This window comes from Sprattus sprattus (assembly GCF_963457725.1).
Source record: "Sprattus sprattus genome assembly, chromosome: 4".
Taxonomy (NCBI): Eukaryota; Metazoa; Chordata; class Actinopteri; order Clupeiformes; family Clupeidae; genus Sprattus; species Sprattus sprattus.
In genome coordinates, this window is record NC_137923.1 from 41,773,308 (window position 1) to 41,794,016 (window position 20,709).

The 20,709-nt window shown below is 41.5% G+C and overlaps 3 protein-coding genes across 4 annotated transcripts; 2 read left to right on the forward strand and 1 right to left on the reverse strand.

Annotated features, from left to right (window-relative positions):
* Window positions 1-85: 85 nt before the first annotated feature.
* mrps18b (mitochondrial ribosomal protein S18B) lies at window positions 86-2,548 on the forward strand. Of its 2 annotated transcripts, none has more exons than XM_080837015.1 (8): window positions 86-219; window positions 556-642; window positions 923-1,091; window positions 1,174-1,271; window positions 1,375-1,443; window positions 1,544-1,610; window positions 1,717-1,776; window positions 1,924-2,548. In XM_080837015.1, exons 2-8 carry the CDS (start codon window positions 565-567, stop codon window positions 2,121-2,123), a joined length of 741 nt encoding a protein of 246 aa, XP_080693141.1. In that variant the 5' UTR covers window positions 86-219; window positions 556-564; the 3' UTR covers window positions 2,124-2,548. The 2 variants fall into 2 exon arrangements, with proteins under 2 accessions (XP_080693141.1, XP_080693142.1); XM_080837016.1 differs by having other exon boundaries at window positions 556-636.
* Window positions 2,549-2,559: 11 nt separating this feature from the next.
* On the reverse strand, window positions 2,560-13,540 carry abcf1 (ATP-binding cassette, sub-family F (GCN20), member 1). The gene is made up of 28 exons (XM_080837017.1): window positions 13,336-13,540; window positions 12,683-12,729; window positions 12,505-12,579; window positions 12,292-12,415; window positions 12,171-12,205; window positions 11,980-12,087; window positions 11,094-11,144; window positions 10,691-10,789; window positions 9,935-9,991; window positions 9,647-9,715; window positions 9,462-9,545; window positions 8,009-8,107; window positions 7,770-7,892; window positions 7,512-7,612; window positions 7,254-7,339; window positions 6,943-7,082; window positions 6,589-6,737; window positions 6,094-6,177; window positions 5,665-5,789; window positions 5,438-5,550; window positions 4,838-5,009; window positions 4,672-4,746; window positions 4,490-4,560; window positions 4,366-4,398; window positions 3,851-4,019; window positions 3,643-3,707; window positions 3,464-3,536; window positions 2,560-3,283 (listed from the first exon to the last, which is right to left on the reverse strand). Exons 1-28 carry the CDS (start codon window positions 13,400-13,402, stop codon window positions 3,114-3,116), a joined length of 2,664 nt encoding a protein of 887 aa, XP_080693143.1. The 5' UTR covers window positions 13,403-13,540; the 3' UTR covers window positions 2,560-3,113.
* Window positions 13,541-13,879: 339 nt separating this feature from the next.
* cUnh6orf136 (chromosome Un C6orf136 homolog) lies at window positions 13,880-18,774 on the forward strand. Its single transcript, XM_080836513.1, has 7 exons — window positions 13,880-14,044; window positions 15,145-15,304; window positions 15,451-16,146; window positions 16,266-16,354; window positions 16,464-16,664; window positions 16,883-16,952; window positions 17,064-18,774. Exons 2-7 carry the CDS (start codon window positions 15,206-15,208, stop codon window positions 17,205-17,207), a joined length of 1,299 nt encoding a protein of 432 aa, XP_080692639.1. The 5' UTR covers window positions 13,880-14,044; window positions 15,145-15,205; the 3' UTR covers window positions 17,208-18,774.
* The last annotated feature ends 1,935 nt before the right edge of the window (window positions 18,775-20,709 follow it).

Sequence of the window (20,709 nt, forward strand, 5' to 3'; positions counted from 1 at the left end):
ACGTCATGTGTGCTATCGGAATAGCGTGTACGTGAATTTTCACGAAAACAAAATGGAGTTCTACTTCGACCCCTCTCAAAAAAACGACCTCTTCGTTTTGTCAAGGACAGACCTATCCCCCACTTGCGCAGATACATTAATTTGGTCTTTAAACAAACCATATAACGTTACTTTGAAAGCTCGTCACATCAACTTTTAAAATAGAAAACAAAAATAAATGTGAGTCATAACGTAAGATTTCTGAAACATGTTACCGCTCGCCTTAAACCCAAGGCCATTTGAAAAGCTAATCGTAAATTAGCACAGTTGGCTAGCTAGTTTACTGCAGCTGTCTAGTTCAATGACATGGCATTGCTAACGAACTTAGCAATTTGATTGCAAACTAGTTAAAACATCATTCGGGTAATGCGAGTTTTTTTTAACAGAGTAACCCAAAAGTGAACAAATAGCGTACAGTAAAATAACAGTAAAGTAACTGTAAAATAAAATTACTTAAAATTAAATAAACCCAATACACTTCCGTTGCCATCAACTTTGACCTTTTCTACCACTTAGACAAACAAAATGGCGACCCCCATGAGAAGCTTTGGAAGACTACTTTGTCGGACTAACATTTTGCGACAAGGTTTCCAAGAGGTTCGGGTATGTTTCCCCCCAAATGTTGCGTTAGTAAACTCCACAGCTTTGTAGTGCTATGGTTGTAGAGTCGAATGAGACTCAGTTAAACATAAGTAACAGACGTAGCCAGAGTAGGTGAGCTGGCTAACTTACCTAGCTAGAAAGCTTAAGCAACGGGCTGACTTAAAATAACCAAAACTCAGTCTTAGTTTGGGTTTGTGTGTATAACATGGACTCTGTAAATGCATAGTCGTATTTGGCTCAAGGCAATAACATGCTGTGATGTTTTCTCATCTTGTTAAAGGGAGGAAATGCCACGTTACCTGTAATAAGGTGCCACCAGGTTGGAATACCCTTTGTGCAGGTCAACCGTTTATTTTGCACCCCGGCCTCAATTGAGAAAGACGTTGCAGACACCCTTGATGCTTTGTCCCGGTACAAAGATAGACCCTGGGATTATTTGGAGAGCGAAGGTAAACGTATTTCCGATTAATTTCCGACAACTCCTTGTTCGCCGGATGTTGGTAAAGACACACTGTTCTTATTTCACCGCAGAGTATATTGATCGCTATGGATCGAAACCAGTGTGGTTTGACTACAGGAGGAACCATAAGGGGGCGATTCCGAGGCAGAAAACACGTAAAACCTGTATTGTGCGTGAAACTGATAAATCATCAAAGTGTTGATAAGCTTAATGTGTGGGCCGGTCACAATGGCTTTACATCTACTGACTCGAGCTCTCTGCCTGTTTTGTAGAGAGGAAATAAAACTTGTGGCAATCCCTGCCCCATTTGCAGAGATCCAAATGTCCTCATTCACTACCAGGTTTATTAACAATTTTCTTGATGATTTACATTCCTGAAAGATCTGATCTCTAGAAATATGACTGCAGTCATTCATTGCCTTGTGTTTTTTGTATCTACAGAATGTGAAGTTGTTGCAGCAGTTTGTTAGTCCTTACACAGGTTTGGTCTTGGATCCTACACGAACAGGTTATGACCCATTTTAAGTTGCTTGAATGGCATGATAGTGACACATTAACGTTAATACTGGTGTGTATTTAGAGAAAATGTATCACTTTTTTTTATCCCCCTCCAGGTGTGTGCATGAAACAACAGAAACGTCTTAACCAGGCGCTAGAGACCGCTAAGGACCATGGTAATTTTACATTGTAATCACTTTATTTTCCTCCTACAAGTGACATCTGTTTAATGAATATAATGCTTACAAGTGGCTGCCTTGATAGAGAAAGGTATGTTTTCAAACTTGATTTTAGAGATTATGTACCTGTTTTTCCTCCTACAGGTTTGATTTCTGTGCATGCACCACATGTGGACTTCTCAGGAGAAGACTACTCCAATTCCCATTCTGCAGTGGGAAGCACACCTCCTACCCCTGTGGTCAAGGCTGGTGAATCGTGGTACTACTGGTATGGCAACATGGATCCAGATGAACGGGAATTAGCACGAGTGAAGAAGATATACAAAGCCTACCTGAAAAAATAGTCGCCTGTACTTGTGGGAAGAAGGCATAATGTGTGGCATCTATTGCTTATGTCTTGTCTAAGGCCTGTATTTATGGTTTAATCATAAAGAACAAGTATATTGCATGTCAATTGTTGTCTAACCTTCATAAAAAAGAAATATCCAGATCCTGCTCTACCGGAATCATTGAAGAGTAATTGTAAGAAGTATTCCAAGTACGTTGTTTGGTGACAAACCTGGATAAGTTAAATCTATCAGGTTTATCACTTACTCAGAGTTAACTTAACCAGGTTCGTCACCAAACCACGTACTTGGAATATCCCCCAGTTGCCTATGGTTTTTAAAATCATGGCATCTCCCCCTGAAACCTCTTTGCTCTCCCTGTGCAGAAGGTCATGCCAATTGTGATTTATACAAAACTCAATAAAACACGTGTGGATAATGTTGTGATGTAAAATCCATTTTATTTGCTTTGACAACATTGAGTGTTCTGCAATGCACCCCACATAACATAATGTGGTTGATGTTTATTAGAGCTATGCGTTAATGTCCATATACAAGGTATATGCACTGTTTGTGAATGTAAATACTTGTGATCCATCTTTTTAAAGATGGATTTTAAATACCCACACATGATGTGGCCAATATCTTTAGCATAACACCCCATTCAATCTCAGTTTCTCCACTGAACACTGATGAATTCAGACACCTCCTCACGGAGATCTACTAGGAGTGTGCTATGGTTTATTACACACTCCTCTCCCTTAATAGCGTGATTAATTTAACTAGATCTTCAGTTACAAAAGTATCTGTTCTGCCCTTTTTTGGTTAAGTGGCACTTTTTTTCTGGCCTTTTTGGTTCCCTCAAGATGAAATCTGATCACTCAACTCCCACTGTGACTTATGTCATCTTTAGAGCAGAATACACTTCAAGAGAACCTCAGGCATTTCAATCGCAAAGCAGCCTAACGCAGTACACCAGCACGGAGTCAGTTTTTGAATGGCCAGAGTTTATGGGTTTAAGTCTTTGTGTACTAGTGTCTCCCCAAGAGACTCCAGCACCTCACGTTTGTATTCGTCGAAGTCACCATCGATCTGATTGACTGACCGGTCCTCCACCACCCACAGTGTGCACTGGGTCTCCGTGATCAGACGGGCGTCGTGGCTCACGATGATCACAGCTAGGAAAGAGGAGGCGTTTGCCATTAGTTAGGAAGAGTTTAGTAGTAACTATGCTCTGAGTTCACTGGAAACAAGGTTTACATTTTGAGAGCAACACCATTACTGCATAATTACAATGCCGGTAAATGTCTAACTGATGGGACTGAACATCAACTGCAAAACATTTCAAGATGACATACCTCCTTTGTATTCATTGATGGCATCAGATAAGGCATCAATTGATTCAATATCCAAGTTATTTGTGGGCTCATCCTATCAAACAGGAGAGAGACATCAGATTCAGTGGTAAATAATCAACAGCCAAGTCAGTTCTACATCAAATAAGATGAGCTGGGACAACAATTGAGGAAGATCTCACCAGAATCAGGACATCAGGTTGTCTGCATGCCAGCTCTGCAAACACCACTCTTGCTTTTTGACCTCCTAAAGAATCAGAATCAAAACAGTCGGATTCAACCAATTACTAGCAATAGTCAAACTTTACATGAGAAAGTATGCTCATCATGTTACTTCAGAGCAGTGTTATCTTATGAGTGATGCTAAGCTAGGGAAGTTGCTATAGTTACCAGACAGTTTGGAGATCTGGATGGTGTGAGCATGGCTCTCCAGACCAAAGCGACCCAGACATTTCCTACTGTCCTGGTAAGGCAAATTGAAGTTCCTCTGGAGGTACTCATGGGCTGCCTCTTCCATGTTCAGCTGATCAGCATACTGCTGGTTAAAGAAGCCCACTTTCTGTAAAGACACAAAAGAATAATGACAGGATTAGAATAAATAGTTGTAAGTATTACAATCATTTCCATTTCAAGTGACTGGGTATGAATACCGGTATCTACAATGTTAATGGAGGTAGCAAGTGTGTACCGTAATTAAGATGTATAAAGAATTTGTATGGTCCTAGCAAAACATTTGTATGGTCCTAATTTTGTTGATGTGTCAGAAAAAGAAACTATGAAGCCCTAGTTCCACACTTAGCTTGATGGTTGCAGTTCAGAACATGATGGTTCTAAACCCAACCCTGGTGTAGCACACCCAGTATGGGAACTTGTGGTACAGAACACACCCACATTTCTTTACTTACCAACCGGTGGTTCCTTCTCATCTCTCCTTTTGTCTATAACGATTGGAGAAAAGCACAGTCAGTGTCATACAGACCATCTTCTGAGACAGAACGTTTATGGAAAGAAAAGGAAACGTGTACTTACTGGATTCAATTTTCCAGTCAAGAGAAGGAGCAATGTACTCTTTCCAACTCCATTGGGTCCAACTATGCAAACTGGAGTGAAAGTTTTTGTTAGCCTGACCATCACCAAAAGACATATCAATTTATGACAACCTTCCTTGTGAATTTGACTTAGAGTATCTTTAAGTAACTAATTTAACTTACTCCTGGACTCCATATCGATACCAAATTCCACATTCTTAAACAGAGGCTTGTGGCTCTCATAGGTGAAGTCGACACCTGCAAGAAATCATTTGCAGAAGAGGATTTCCATTAAACTTCAGAATACTATGACACTTTTTGTGTACAGCAGCGAAGGTCAAGGACTCACCGTGCAGCCCAAGGATGGGTGGCGATAGAGGTGGCGGGTTGGGGAAGGTGAACTTGACCGTGTACTCCTTGGGTCTCCTCAGCAGATCCTGGGCCTCATGGCTCTCCTCCTCGATGCCCTTCTTCTTCCCCTTCTGCTGCTTCCGTGTCAGGGCCTCTTTAGTCTGCTTCTCCTGGACAAGGTGGAATGGGCACACAGAAAGTGAGTGCTTCACTATGTTGAAAAATATATATAAAAAAATCCTGATTTGATGCCAGCAATTTATCAGTTTTGGTTGCCACTCAAGGTACTTTTGGTGGCAACATCTATCCCCCTTTTCTGCTCTGTAAACCTTTAAGATTGATGTATGTTTCTTTAAAGTATGCACCTATACAGCCACAGGCTAAACGATCATTATTAATAAAACACTAAATCATTACAACCTGCAGACATGTGTAAATGGGCAAATGAGCTTGGCTAGAAACACCTTCTAAAGACATCTTTCTGGCTTTATCGCCCTCCTGTGGGTCGTTTTGACAGAGGCAACCAAAGATGTTTTGCTTGCCTACATACAGTATAAGTATAGAGAAACCAGGAAGGGAAAGGTTAGAGGTTACTTACAGCCTGTTTAGTGGACTTCCCTCCAGCTTTTAGGTCTTTGAGTTTCTTCTCCTGTTTCTCGTACTGTTTCAGGAGCTCCTTCTGCTTCTGGACGTACATCTTCTTGAAGGTCACTAAGACACAAATAAAACAAAGAACCAATCAATTATGATGTTTTCACAGTATCCAAGGTACATTACAATAGTCAAGGTAAAACGTGATACATGTGTTAACTTATGTATACTTACAGTAGTTTCCTCTGTAGTAATAGAGCTTCTGGTTGTCTAAGTGAACGATATCCGTACAGACTTCATCCAGGAAACTTTGGTCGTGGGAAACAATAAGAAGAGTCTTCTTCCAGCCTTGGAGATAACTTGAGAGAGGGGGGAGACAAAAAAAATAGAGAAAATAACAAATATAAAGAGGATTAATGAATAAATAAATTAGGTTAAATTAGTATAAAAGTGAGCCCAGTTAAAGAAAGGATGGGCTTAACTTCTGCTATAGCTTGAGTATAACACATGCAAGACAGTGAGACACCTGCATGTGTGATGCTCTAACTGATCTTTCCTTTCCTTTTTCCTTTTCCTTTTGTCAGTATGTCCCAATAGAAGCATTTTTGTATACAGGCAGAGGCCATAAAGGCCATACAATCAATTAAAGCATTTGTTCAGTACTTATTAAGCCAGATGACAGCATTCAGATCCAGGTGGTTGGTCGGCTCGTCCAGCATCAGCAGCGTCGGCTCCATGAAGAGAGCCCTAGGGGACACAGGGGACAGACACAGCTTTATTTATCTTTGGCCGGGAGGCTAGGAGCACTGAGAGTTTATGACAGTTTAACTTTTACTGGGATTACAGTTGAGACACTTTCAATTCAAGAGCTCAGTCTATGGGCTTTCTAGGTGACCAATTAGTAAGCTTTGCTAAGTGACTCATCCAATCCCTTCCATGAATGTTAAAAGACAATGTGTGATACGGTAATGCTATGTGTGAATACAAATGTGTGTTGTCCCTAATCAAAATAAAGGCCTAAGGAGGGTGTGCAGATCACAATGTACCAGACTTGCAGAGACAAAGCCTACATTTCAGTATGTCACTGCAAGCCCACCCCAGAAAGGTTTATTTGAGCCCTGTCCACCTTTCAAGCATCAGCAGAATGTGTTCACCGACCTGGCCAGGGACACTCTCATCCTCCAGCCTCCAGAAAACTTCTTAGTGGCTCGGTTCTGCATCTCGGCGGTGAAGCCCAGACCAGCCAAGATCCTGCGAGCTTTGGCCTCCGCTGCGGCAGCTCCGATTGCTCTCAGCTCATCATAAACCTGCGGGCACAAGCACACATAGATGTTACACAGAGTTGGATGATCAGTGGCGGTACTTAAGAGATGTGCATAAGAGGTACGCCATATTGTTCTTAATCGTCCTCTGCTAGTCTTTTTGGGAATGCAATCCTCTCCTTCTTATCCACTCACAGGTTTGAATCACCGACTTCCTTAACATGTCCTAGTGGCACCCTCTTGTCCTCACCTTATCCAGTCTGTCGGCGACACTGTCATCTCCTTTCTCCAACAGAACCTGTAGCTGTCTCTCCTCCTCCATAAGCTTGAGTCGCTTTGTGTCTGCCTTCAGCACCGCCTGGACAGCTGGAGTGTCATCAGCATGCACCTCTGCGAACAGGCACGCACACAAACGAGATAGTGAAGTGTTTGTGTGATGATTGATGAAGCCGTTAGTTATGTTTTGGGGATGAAATGAAAGACTTGTGCACAAAATTCAATATCATCAGACTCTAACACTAGGAAACGTAGCTCTGGTTGGTCGTGAGGACCAGACAATACCTTGTTCACAAAGGAGTACATCAATATTAGGGGGGATGCTGAGGGCTCGATTGGCAATGTGCTTCAGAAGTGTGGTCTTTCCTTTTCTGAAATCAGCAACAAAATATTTTGTTCATAATTTTGATCCTATAAGAAGTCAAACCAATTTTTCCCACATTCTATTTATAGGTGATAACTTTACTTCAAGTTATTACGGAAGGATAATAAAAAAATATATATATATATATAAAAACACATAATAATACTAGCCCAACTCACCCATTTGGTCCAACTAAACCATATCGCCTCCCAGCAACGACCAGAAGGTCAGCGTTAACAAAGAGCTCCTTTCCATGAGCTGATATGCTGAACCTCTCCAGCTGATGGGAGAGACCGAGAGCATATTAAGGAAGGTCAAACTAGGAGCTTTTAATCAGCTCCTTCAAACTGATGTTTAAGTGATTTGGGGGAGAAGTTTGAGCGTATAGAAACAGACAAATGTTAAGCAGATAAAAAAGAACACAAAAGCAAAATTACCTTAATGTCAGAGGCATTCTCTAGCATGGCTTGCCTGGAGGATAGCTCTGCCACAGAGACTGAGAAGTCTCCCTCAGTAGCGTTCTGAGCGCGCACACTGGCCACCTGCCTCTCATACTCCATCTGTCAAGACATTTCCAAGACATTCTTTCAAAGCTTTGATAAATGTCCAATTGGAACCAAAAAGTGGCTTTAAAAAATAATTCTTAATCCAGGGTCAGTTCCCAAACACCACTTGCCATTTTCTTTTTCTTCTTCTTCTCCTTTTTGCTCAGGTTAGCATAGGGGTCTTCGCCCTTTTCTTTATCCAGTTGTTCTTTCAGGGCATCTTCTGCACACTGTTAAGACAGAGAAGAGGAACAAACAAATGTCTTCAGTAAGGACAGAGCAGGGCTTGACACAGAAAAATTGGGAGCACCATGCTTAGGCCTACATTGATAGGTGGAAAAGAATTGCATGGTATTTTAGGTGATTAAGATGGTAGGGGAAGCAGGGCAAATCACATTATGTGTTATAACCAAATTCTTTTATATTAAGAAAAAACAACGTTAAGTCAGTTCTTTAGACAGAAAAGAGATGCTGAACTCCGGTCTCCTGGCTCTACGGCCAGCTCTGAACCACTTCCTTACAAATGAGGGGGGCGTGTGAGAGCATATCAGCAGTGTTGTGCACGTTCACACCTCTCATGAACTAGTTTAAAGTTTAGTTCATACAAGTAAATATTAATCGTTCATGTTCATAGTTCATCATTTAAATTCTGAACTCGTTCAGCATCTCTTCTTTGTCTAATTAACTAACTGAACGTTGCCGTTTTGCCCTGCTTCCCCTACCAACTAAATCACCTAAAATAGCATGTGTTTGCTATAGTTTATTGTGCTCATAATTGTTACGAGCACTGTCACTTAATCAGTTCATTTTTTAAAAATAATTGCTAATTTTCCAGGAGGACAGTTTGCACAGAAAGGTAAGATTTTTACTGTCTGAAACTTTATCAGATACACAGCCCTGTTGTACCATTTAAATAATTAATTATACAGGGAACGAACGGTAAGAATGCAAACCTCTTAAGCAAGAGCAAAGGTAACCCCTGTAACACTCGTATTTGTACAGTAGCAGTTTATGCTAAGCGAGTTCACGAACAGTAGCCTACCGTCATGCTAGATTAATTAAGTGACAGTGCTCGTAACAATTATGAGCAAGCTAAACTATAACAAACACATAATGACAAGGTATGCTACAAAGTCAAACTTACGTATAGGCTACATGGACGCACACAACTTCAACAAAGTGCAACGTTCAATTATGTTAAAATATTCCCCAAGTTAACTGCCACTCAATCTAAATAAGCTGTGAAGAGAAATCAAAACACTATCACATGACCCACGCAATTACCAAATATGGTCATTTACCTAAACATGCTCTGTCTTGGCAACTTAACAAATAATTACTATGGCCTTTTTAACAGATACTGAGCAAACGATTTAGACAGCGTCTTTCCTCAGTAGTAGGAAAACATTCCTGCTTATTTCTATAGGCGCATGCGTGCGACCATGATTTCAAATCAAGTCGCACGGCCAAAATTCCAGTCGCATGTGCGATCAGATCAGTCGCACTGTCAATCCCTGACAGAGAGGTAAGGATCTTTAGCGAAACCTCGCTCAATTTAAGGGGGAAACAAAGGTGAGGCTGCACCATCATCGTGTCATCCCCATCACTATTGTCTTCATCCTGATCCTCCTCTTCCTCATCCCGGGGCGGAGTTGGTGGCTTACTTTTCTAAAATGGAGGTAAATTCATATTCAAATTCATTTTTATAATCAGGGATTCATTTGCACTCTCAAAAATCCACTTTGTTCAACGAGGCACTACCCACTCACCTTGGGCTGCTCTTTCCTGCCTTTCTTTCGAGACTGTTCTTCTTCGACCACCTCGTCAGCCTCTGGAGACTACAGGGACAGACAGATAGCACTCAGCCTTTACTCTATATACAATGTCTATGGTGTCTTCTTAGAGCTCAGTTAGTTGAGCAGGCAAAAAAAAAAAACATACCATGAAGGAGTGCAAGCTTTCTACATTTTGCAAACTACAATCCAAAAGTAACCACCTTCAGCCTTAAAGTGGCACTCGCAAAATCCACTTTGTTCAACAAGGCACTACCCACTCACCTTGGGCTGCTCTTTCTTGCCTTTCTTTTGAGACTGTTCCTCTTCAACCTCTGGAGACTACAGGGACAGAAAGAGAGCACTCAGCCTTTATTCTATACCAGTGAGCTCCCGCTTCTCTACACAGGGCATCAGCGAATGGAATTCTGACGAGGGAGCTAACCGTTGTGCCGATGTTTCGACTAACCTACCTGTGGCTATTTTTGGCAGTCTAATTATTTAGCTGAAAACTACAATGTATACTTGAGTGTATTTTTGGCTTTGCGACAGGGCTATTCTGACTATTTAAGATGTCATGTCTATTTATAGGTCAGTTTGAAAATGTAATGGGCTGCACATCAAATTTTTTCGCCCGCATACCCCCTACATCCCTTTGCGTACCCCTGGGGGTATGTGAACCCCAGTTTGGGAAACACTGCTCTATACAATGTCTATGGTGTCTTCTTCAAGCTCAGTAAGTTGAGCAGGCAAAAACAAAGACTCCAGTGAAATATCACCACCATGAAGGAGTGCAAGCTTTCTACATTCTGCAAACTACATTGCAAAAATAACCACCTTCATCTTTGAAGTGGTCCTGAATCCATGAAAGATGAAGGGCTATTAAGAAAATATTTTCAAACTGATAATGGTAGAGTGATTCTCTCATGCATGGATGAGGCCTTACTAACCTGCATGTGCAAAAAAATCAAAAAGGTACCATTTCTTCACCCTAACAAGTTAGAGTTGACAGACTAAGCAGAGGATATCCTGATGTCTAACCTTAGATGGATTGGCTGGTGCCTTCTTGTTCTTTTTCATGCCCTTCTTCTCCTCATCTTTCTTCTCACTTTCCGCATCCTGTTCATCCTCTGACACATCCTTATATTGGGCAAAAAAATTGGTTAATTCACTCACCAAGGCATTATGCTGGCATTGCCAGTTTAAAGAAAGTAAGCGCTAGAGTTGAGAAAGAAAATAAAAGATAAACATGATCAAGAGACATGTCTTCAGCATCCTCTTCCAGTAAAGAGAGAAGGGAAGAAAAAAGGAGACATGAATAAGGGGGGGGGGGGAGACGGGGATTGGATAGGGGGTGGTGGTGATGAGTGTGATATGAATATGTACCAGAAACCTGACTATGTCAGTCAGCATTGTGTGTTTGGTTTGTTTGGTTCTTACCCACCTTGGTTTTCTTGGGCTTAGGCTTATCTTTTTTCTTGCCCTTTGGCACTTCCTGTGTTACGGACATACAGGTACAGACACATGAACAGAGAATTTTAGATTTCTTCAATTAAATACAACACCATGTTCCGTGTGAGAAATGCAATGCACAGCATTGATGGTTTTCCAATTGTCTGATCATAACCAAGGCCACACATACAAAACAGTAAACAAAGCACATATAAACCTTTCATTAAGTGAGAAGCCATAAAGTCAAGGATGTTAAACATATGATGATGTGTGAGTGATACAAGGAAGGTTATTAGTTTCAAGCAAGGGTGTGTTCACACCAGCTGTAGCGATGTAGTGAACGTAGGTTATAAATATCAGATGGAGACAGAGCGTGGAGATGAATAGGAATAAGAAGCTGGGTAGAAAGAGAATGGATAACAAAGACACAGGGATAAACAAGACAAGGGGAGCTACTACAAAAGGTTAGTATGATGAATCTGTGTCAAATGCATGCTTGCGGCCACACGTTTCATGTACACAGACTTTTACTACATGATACTGTGTATACATCTTTTCTTATGACACTTATGAAACTTATGAGTTTGAGTATGGAATACATAATAATAGTAAATATATATATATATATACATAAACACACACACACACACACACACACACACACACACACACACACAAATGAATATTCAACATGCAATTCAAATAAAGGACAGTCCTTAAAATAGCCACCATGCAAATATTCTGCATTCCAACATCATCAATCACTTTGCCATCGGAATTGATAATTTAGCTACGCAACAAATTCAGATTGATCAAAAGCCAGACAATGTGACAAAGATAGGTCAGACATATAAAACAGACATGTAATCACCACCCACCACAGATGCTTTAGATGGTTTTTCATCTTCTTCTTCATCATCATCATCATCTGCATCATCTTCATCATCACTCTGCCCTTGACTAAGAGCAGCAAAAATATTGCCCCCCTGGAAAATCGAGAGAGGGGACATAAGTGGCTCACTATGGCAAGAAAAGATATGAAACATTATGCTTCCCAGAGAGGACTTACCTTATTTTTCTTTCCACCTTTGCTGGGAACAACAACTGAGGAGAAAACAAATTTATGTTACCAAAAAATCTAATCTAAAGTGTATTAAGACAAGGAGCCAGAGAGTATTTGTTGTCAGTACCTTCCTCTTCTTCATCATCACTGGCTTGAACTGACAGCTTCTTCAGCTTCTCCATAACATCTTCATCAGACTCATCTCCATCTCCGCCTTTACCTTTTCGTCTGTCCTTCTTTTTCTTCTGAGGCTGTGGAAAACCCCAGAGGGTGTAAACCTTAGGATTGCCAATTCACTGAGGGACTTGAGGGAAATTGTAGAGAATAACTTTAGACTTACTTGTTTCGTGTGAGTTGCTTTGACAGGTTCCTCCTCTTTCTCAGGTTTAGCATCTGATGCCAGCTCCTCAAAAAACTGTGGGAACAGACATGAGGATGTGATACAGGTACATTTCCACACAACACAAATACAAACAAATCTAGACACAGAAAAATGGACAGCCTTCTGGGTCACTTACGCTCTTCTTGCCTTTCTTGTCCTTCTTTCCTTTCTTGACTGGTTTCTCTGGACAAAGATATTTTAAGTTAGGTTAGTATATGCTTTGTAATTTTCATGAACGGGAGCGCAGACTCTAAAGGCTACGACCACAGCCTTCACTGGCTCAGGCTGATACTAGCGCAAATATTCCAGCTTTGTTTCTGACAGCACCCCAGTTTTGCTAGAATTGTCCATTTGTATAAGCTGGGAAAGTTGACCAGCAACACCGCTTCACGCAATGACGCATTGTTGCATAAGCTTTCAGCAGACACATCGACATCAGTTACTAACTATTTAGCAAACTAGCTAGCAAACTGTTAACAAACAGTTGGGTCCTCCTCCATGTTCGGTCTGACAGGTGATCTTTCACTGCAGTTCAAAGCCAAGCCATGAAAACCAAAGACCAACAACCATCACTACAATTACCTTTCACGAACTCAACTCTCTGTAACTATATTAATAGCTGTAACTTACAACTGAGTAGCCGCCACCAACATGTTAAACTTGTATCTGATGGTTGACTTGCTACGCGGCTATTGATGCATTTCCGTTGAAATAACGTTAGCTACGAAGCCCAGCTGGCTAAATGGATTTTTCGTTTTTGAGCAGGCTCACTCCATAACGTTAACTTACCTGTCGCTGTCGTTGCAGCAGCTTCATCTCCTTCCCACTGTTCCACTTCCTTGGATTTTTTGGGCATTTTCAGTCCTTAAAAATGTAATGGATTTGGATGAATTGTTAGTGTATTTTAATATATTTCTGGGACCACTGTGAGACCACCAGCCAGTCGTACTCCAACTGCGCAAGGATGCTAGCTTCAGCGATTCACATGCGGTGGCCTATGCCTGTTTTCCTTTTTTCTACCACAGAGTTCTGAAGAGCCGGTTCATTGAAATTGCCATAGCGCCAGTAACGCATGGTGGTCAATACCAGTACTGCAGTTCTTTGCTTAGGAAACCAATGGAATTTAGATGTTGTACGCTTATAAATACCTTTGCATTTCTTTACACATTGTGGCATTACAATGTTTATTCTAATTGTGTTTTAATAGATGAACTTGACCTCTCTTGGTACCAAGTTCAACAGTGCTTTGCCAGCCAATCAGTGGGACGCCGGTGCTTGAGGTAGATGGGCGGACTACTGTTCTAGAAGCGGTTAGTGTGTGCTGGGCTGAAGACTGGCAAGGACATTTGGAGATGAAATGACATTTGTGTAACGCTTGGAAAGGCTTAGAAGTTGGTTGAGAAATATCAATCTTTGTTAAATTAGCGGAGTGATATCAATTGCACAATTCGTCAAAAAAAAAAAACGTCTGCAGTACTGTCCTAGTTAAGTAATAAAGGTAAGCTGAAAAGGATTGGCAACATAGCTGTCTAGCTAGCGTTTCTGCTAGCTTATTAGCATATATTTGGACCAGTTAAGCAATGTGATCTTATAAAGAGAGTGCGGAAAGGTTTTTTTATGCGATATAACATCACTTGCTGTTTACTTAGCATGCAGATTATAATGGCTAACGTTAGCTTGCAGGCAACAGTGGTCACTAAGGCATCAGCCCACAACCAAATTTGGATTCAAATAACCTTAGCTCACTGCCTAGCTAACAATTGGCGAGCTAGCTACATAGCTTTGGCTTGCATGTTAACGTTACTTAAGAAGTGTATGCTGGACTGCTTTGTTGTGTTTGCGTAATTGTGCTAGTGGGTTGGGTTAGGTTGACGTTAGATTCTTCGTGCTGTGGTTTGTTATCTCAACGTTGGCCACATACATATGCTAACGTTAGACATTGCAGTGGTGAGTGAACGTCAGCTGTTAACTTTCGCTCACTCTTACAGTAACTTAGTCAACACCTGTCATCGGTTGAAGATATGTTTATTTGCCATATGTGAAGAAGCCTGTGCAGTGAAATCATGGGTACCTTGTAGGTACTGCAGCCGAACAGCCGCTACCTAGCTCGCTACAGAAGTTGCAGCGAACGTTAATCGAATGATTTCCGAACTTGCTGCTGCCACTCACGTTCAGTGTGTCATGTGCTACTCTGGCTTGGCTTGTTTTGTGAGCCTCAAGAGCACGAGAGGTCAAAGTCTCAGCATACACCTCGACTAACGTTGTCGTTATCGGTATATGGTGGACCACTTTTGCGTCCCACAATGGCAGAGATTGGTGGCAGTTCTATTTTGATTAAGTAATAGCACATTGTTTGAATAAACGAAAACTCTAGCAATCATTTTGCAGTACCGAATCTGGTGCTTTGAATGCTTCAGTGGAATTTGAGGGTGATTTTGGCAGTTTACCATAAGTTTCCTATTTTTTAGCAGGTCAAGCAATGAGCATGAGCTAGCCCTGTTCAAATGAATTGTTTTGTTCAGTTTTGAATGCAGAAACAAAAACAAACGAACAAGCCATTACTGGCCTATGTTATCTATGGTTTGTCTTCCCTTTCAGTTTGTTTGATGGTGACTGTTCACTAAATCTGTCATTGGGGTCATCCCTGCCCCTGAGGTGAATGGCTGCGTGTAGAGGGGGTGCCGCTTTCTGGGTAGGGTGCCTCTGGAGCCAAGGCAGCAATCAACTTAGGAGGCAACCATGTTGGGCTGTATATCAGGTATGTTTAAACAAAATAAAAAAGTTCCTGAATTGAATTGTAATTGAATCATAATTTGATTGATTTAAAAAAAATGTTTCATGTTATTTAAATAAGTCATATTCAGTTGGTTAGAAGAGTCTATTCAATTGAAATGTCATTGGCAGATGCTTGAACAGCCCTTGAATGGCTCCTCAAGGACACTGTGCAGTGCGTCGTGGGCATTGGCGCCTCCAAACAGCCTCCGCTATCAGAACCTAAAACCTCCGTCCCTGTCGCACCCCTTCCACCATGAGAGTCAGCCCCAGTCAGCACCTGTCCTGGACGAGGACTGGGAGGAGACAGTCAGCTTGTGCGTGTTGCTGCGACCCAAGGTATCTGAGGAGCAGCACACCCTTGTGGAGGTGTCACACTTGGGGCAGGCTAAACTAAGCGAGCTCCTGGCTTTGGGACCCAACAGGCCCTTTGAGCTCCTTCTTCCTTTAACGACTGTTGACGGGAGAAGGGAGGATGACATTAGCATTACAGCGAACGACAGGAAGGAGGAACATGTGGAGGGTGTGGCTCCCGGGAAGGAAACGGCCTCTTTCAGGAGTCTTTTCGAGACGGAGGGCTGTCCGGCTCCGTTTGTGTTGGGCTCTTGCTTCTACTGTTTTCACTGCCCGGGAATGGAGCCCTTGGCCATCAGTGGTGGCAGACTTAATATGAGGCTCGGACTAGAGGGACAGATCTCAGGCCTTCCTCCCTTCCCCTCAGTTTTCCTCTTTCAGGACGAGCCTAACCAGGTGGAGAGGAAAAGGACTGACAGTGAGAAGGAGAACGAGGAGAAGCTGGCCGTTATGTATGAGAGGCTAAGGGTGGAGGTAGGTGTGTGTGAAGGCAAACAGGTTAACCATGACGTTCTTCTTGTTTTTGGTTTTCATGAGTGCTTTGGCTGTTATGACTCCCCGGCTCACCAGGTGGTTTTGGTCTGTTTTTGCAGCTTCCACAATTTTTCTCTAAGAGTCACGACTACGGCCTGTACTCCAATGACATTGAATTCATCAATGGACTTATAAACACCAAGACCAAGTAAAGAACCATTCCAGTTACACACACTCGTTGTATTTTTTTGGACACACATTGTTTTTTAATCTGGTGTCTAGGCTTAAAGTAATCTGTGTGTGTGTGTGTCTTCCAGGGGCCGGTTGATGTACCAGCTGACTCTGTCTCTGTGGCGGCTTACGTGCCTGTGCTACTACGCAGATGCGCGGCTGGAGGTGCTGAAGCTGACCAAGCACCCTGAGGATGGCACGGTGCGAGCACGCTGGAGACTCCGGGGCCTGCCTTTACAAACACTGCTGCTGCGCTTCTACAAGAAGGACAAGAGCCAGCTCTATAGGTGAGCGCACGAGTAGGCAAGTAAAGCACAGTTATAACGGCAATCAAGATATTTCTGTTAAATTAAGATCCTTTGGGCTTTTTTGCAGTCCTGATGCATAGGGAGTTTTGTTTCTAATGCGGATATGTTGATGCAGAATGCTCACCCTGGAGTCAAATCAGCATAGGGGGTATTTGTTAATCGGATCACAAGTCTGACTTCTCTCCACTTCCTCTTAGGAGTCACGATGCATTCTCTACGTTCTACCTGGGCTCAGATGGTCTCATACACTGTCATAGAGTGGAAAAGGTGAGTCTTATAAAGCATGAAAAAAACAATCATAAAAATGAAGTTGATGGGAAGGTGCATGCAAGAATGTGTTGATGGGTTTTCCATAATTTCCTCTACTCCTGACTCTAGGTGATGCAGGCCCAGCCGCCCGTGTTGCCCGGGGTGGCCTCGCTGCTGGCCGGGGCCCTGGTGGCTCTGGGCATTGAGGAGCACCGGCCAGCTCTCAACCTGCTGCCCTCCCTGTTGTCCTCCCTCAGGCAGGGCAGAGACTGAGTCTGAATCAGAGTATGGAGAGGAGAGCGTTTGTGAGCCAGAATGGGGAGAGATAGAGACATGGACTTAAAGCACTTCAGGATGGCAGAAAGAGTTTTGAGAGTGGGAGTAAGAGTGGAGGGAAAAACCTGTCTTAAGAGGTAAGGGTTGTGTTTGGAGATGGGTGTAGAAAGAGAGCGGTTGATGTTCTAAATAGGAAGCACGAATCGTTCTAAAACCAGTAATATCACACTTGAAAATGACAATCCATGTGTTTTGGTTTTATTTTATTTTCAAGCTTTTTTCCCCTGCTTCAACTGTACAGGCAAACTTAAAACCTCAGTAGGTATTCCTCTTTCACATGCAGCCAAGAGAAATGTATGTAGTATTTGTGAATAGTTGGTTAAAACGCGACCTGAACTGTTATGCAATGCCCTCCAATGTGTCCCCTTTTCTGAAGTGGATCACTGAAAAGGAGCTTCTAAATAGCTTCTACCTTGCGCACAATCCGTGCATGCACCTTAGAAAAGCTGCAGTGGCTTTAAGATATCACACACACACACACACACACACACACACACACACACACACAAGCACAGACTAAACTCTTACACCCTGCCCTGTGGACACTTTGTCATTATTGTACAGTTTGAAGAACCTCTTGACTGAAACTGGCCAAAGGACAGGCTTTTCTCTGAGATGCATTACCATTATGGATACAGTCTGGCAAACTTTCATGGGAAGCATTAATACTGTACAAGTACCATACTGTACCTCCAAGAACAGCTTGTACTGTAAGTCATTTCAGGGGAAATAAGAAGTGAAAAATGTAATGGCAATGGCAGGTGTTGGCTGGTTAATGGCAATCCCTTTCCCTAACCTCATTGTTGGAAATGGATTTATGAAATGGTCCTTTTTCATCCTCCAAAGTTCTCACTGTGCATGTTCTGCTAGTTGGTTACAGAGGAGAGAAAATATTATAGCGATTATATTTCAACCAGTGCATTGAAAATCATATCTCGTATATATGAGAAAGGAAATCATGACAATGTGATCAAATTGGTGTAAAGTTATAGCCAGGTTTTCTCTGAAATTCATAATGAAAACTAAAAGGAAGTATTGTTCCAAGTTGTCCAAATGTGTAGTCTGTTCATCCAGCTTTCAATAACGTGCGTTTGAAATTTGTCATAAGAGTCAGCATACCAACTAACAGTAAAAAAAGGTCCTCAAATCGTAGTACAAAATGACCGTTTATTTCATTGCTCTCTGTGATTCATCTGTTCTGACAACGCTACTCAGCCGCTAGTAATGCTCATGCTTTATTAAATCTAGAGTAAAAAAGCATGACTTGATGTCATTCTGCAGTTAAATCATTCAGATAGTCAAATACAGTTAAGTAAACATGACTAAAATCCTCATGATGGTACTGTGGTGGTAATTATGACTCTTTGTTTCTGTAATAATTCAACTTTGCTGTGGAATAAAACAAAATATGTGTGAATAATAAACAGTATAGAGTGTGATGACTTGCATGACAGATAAATGTAGTTTTCCCCCTCCTTTACACACAATACTAGGCATCTTTTGACCACTACTATAAATATAATAGCTAAGTTAAGTAATCTTCAAATGTACAGAAGCTTTCATGTAGCCATGAATACATTCTCTGTCATAACAACCAAAGCTAACACATTTTACTTGGCCCTAACTTAAGTTTTGATTGCTCTTGGTAGTCAACACTGGCGGATCCTTGAGAATCCAGATGCCAGAATAGTTGAGCTACAACCAGCCACCTGATTTAACTCACCGTGATTTCCATTGAACCCATTTGCCTTCACAGGAAGTGAGATAATCAGTTAATTGAACGAAGGCTGCCCAACACATGCAACCACTGCAACCTATTTGTGAAAGCATAGACATGCAAAATCCTGTAAGCGCTGTAGGGAAGCTGAATTTGTTACAGAAGATTGAAAAAAATAAAACTCGTGTGAACCAACTGACTTACATATCTGGAATTTTTTTTTAAATCATTAGTATAATAGAAATAGTTGGGAGATAGTAGAATAGTTGCATAGTAGTAATAGCAGATATAATAAACTTGGGACATTTTTACTTTTATTTCATTTTAATATAATTTCCTGTGTTTAAAATGAACAAACCTTAAATATATTTTATTATTTGTAATATTACAGTGCTTTTGGATATGATGGAATCAGCATTTTCTCTGTGGAGGTATTTCAAAATGGACTCAATATGATTTAATGGTCAAATTTGCAATAGTGTTTTGGATAAAGACACTTACAGACATGGGTAACCATTATGATAATGTCCCCAACACCTATGTGAAAACTAGCAACTTTAATGGCTAGTGTAGAACTTACCAAGCATTATACTAGTAATGCTAGGGAAATTAAATGTTTTAGCTGACGGGACTGCATTACATAGCTGTACTATTGCAGAGCTTTGCCAGTAACCTATTCCAATCTAAAAACCTGAAAAACACCTGTCCTCACACTCATGCCTGCAAATGCAACACCCAGCACTTTTGATGAAGTGTTGTAGCTGAATGTACTTTCTACGTTGGGCTTACCAAACAAGCATTGTTGAATTAATATCACATCAATTAATGTGAATGTGTGTGAGTAGTAGAGGATTGTGTAACTACAAGTTTGTGGACCATCTTTCAGGTGTTTGCCTTGGCAATTCAGTTAGAGATCTGAACTGTACCTCGGCAAGATAGTAGCCTTTTGGGCATTCATGTAGACAGATTTGAGGCCAATTGAACAAACCTTTGATAAGTAGATAAAAATGCAGTGTACCTTTTTAAGTGTTGCTATAAGGATTTTTCATGAAGGCCAATCAGGTGTGATCAGGGGTAGCTATTGATTAACTTGATAACGTTTGAAGCCCATCGTCCAAAGCAGCACAGAGTTATTCCAACTTCTGTCGCAATTGATCATCACATGTCCGATGGGAATCTGATGAACTCTGTAGTTGGAGTTCAAAAGAGTTTGTAAAAGGTCTGGGAAAAATGCAAAATGGCCAGCTTCCTGTTTGGCTTGAGTAAGTACAAATCATTATGGAGCCATTGAGGCACACCTATGCTTAATTGCAATATCAAATTAAAAGTTGTCCTTAGACAAATGCATGTGTGAAGTTTCATTTGTTTTCAGCCATCATGTGGAAATTTGAAAGGCACAAATTCCATCCAACATGGCTGACTTCCAGAGTCACATTCAACCAAGTGAACTTACCATACTGAATCTTGTGCACGTCTGAGCAACTGCATCCTGACCATTACCTGCGTTGGGGCCGTTATGGAACTCCTCAACCACGTCGAAGCCCACGCAGTACGTGGCTATGATTTTACGCATGTGCCAAATTTCAAGCAAGTAAAGTTTTCAAGCATAACGAATACCTCCAAAACATGTGAATGTGTTGAGAAAAACATTCCAAAAGCAATGTGTCTTTTGGGCGCTAATAAGAAACTGCCATTTCCCTCTTTGGAATAAGAAAGGTTCAC

What these genes read in the sequence shown, in the direction of transcription:
- mrps18b (XM_080837015.1), top strand. Translation starts at nt 565, where the DNA reads ATGGCGACCCCCATGAGAAGCTTTGGAAGACTACTTTGTCGGACTAAC. An exon ending in AAGGTTTCCAAGAGGTTCGG is followed by an intron (nt 643 to 922) that starts GTATGTTTCCCC and finishes ATCTTGTTAAAG; the next exon opens with GGAGGAAATGCCACGTTACC. An exon ending in AAACACGTAAAACCTGTATT is followed by an intron (nt 1,272 to 1,374) that starts GTGCGTGAAACT and finishes CCTGTTTTGTAG; the next exon opens with AGAGGAAATAAAACTTGTGG.
- abcf1 (XM_080837017.1), bottom strand. Translation starts at nt 13,402, where the DNA reads ATGCCCAAAAAATCCAAGGAAGTGGAACAGTGGGAAGGAGATGAAGCT. An exon ending in AAGGTGGAAAGAAAAATAAG is followed by an intron (nt 12,088 to 12,170) that starts GTAAGTCCTCTC and finishes TCGATTTTCCAG; the next exon opens with GGGGGCAATATTTTTGCTGC. An exon ending in AACCATCTAAAGCATCTGTG is followed by an intron (nt 11,145 to 11,979) that starts GTGGGTGGTGAT and finishes TCCGTAACACAG; the next exon opens with GAAGTGCCAAAGGGCAAGAA.
- cUnh6orf136 (XM_080836513.1), top strand. Translation starts at nt 15,206, where the DNA reads ATGGCTGCGTGTAGAGGGGGTGCCGCTTTCTGGGTAGGGTGCCTCTGG. An exon ending in CATGTTGGGCTGTATATCAG is followed by an intron (nt 15,305 to 15,450) that starts GTATGTTTAAAC and finishes TGTCATTGGCAG; the next exon opens with ATGCTTGAACAGCCCTTGAA. An exon ending in GACAAGAGCCAGCTCTATAG is followed by an intron (nt 16,665 to 16,882) that starts GTGAGCGCACGA and finishes ACTTCCTCTTAG; the next exon opens with GAGTCACGATGCATTCTCTA.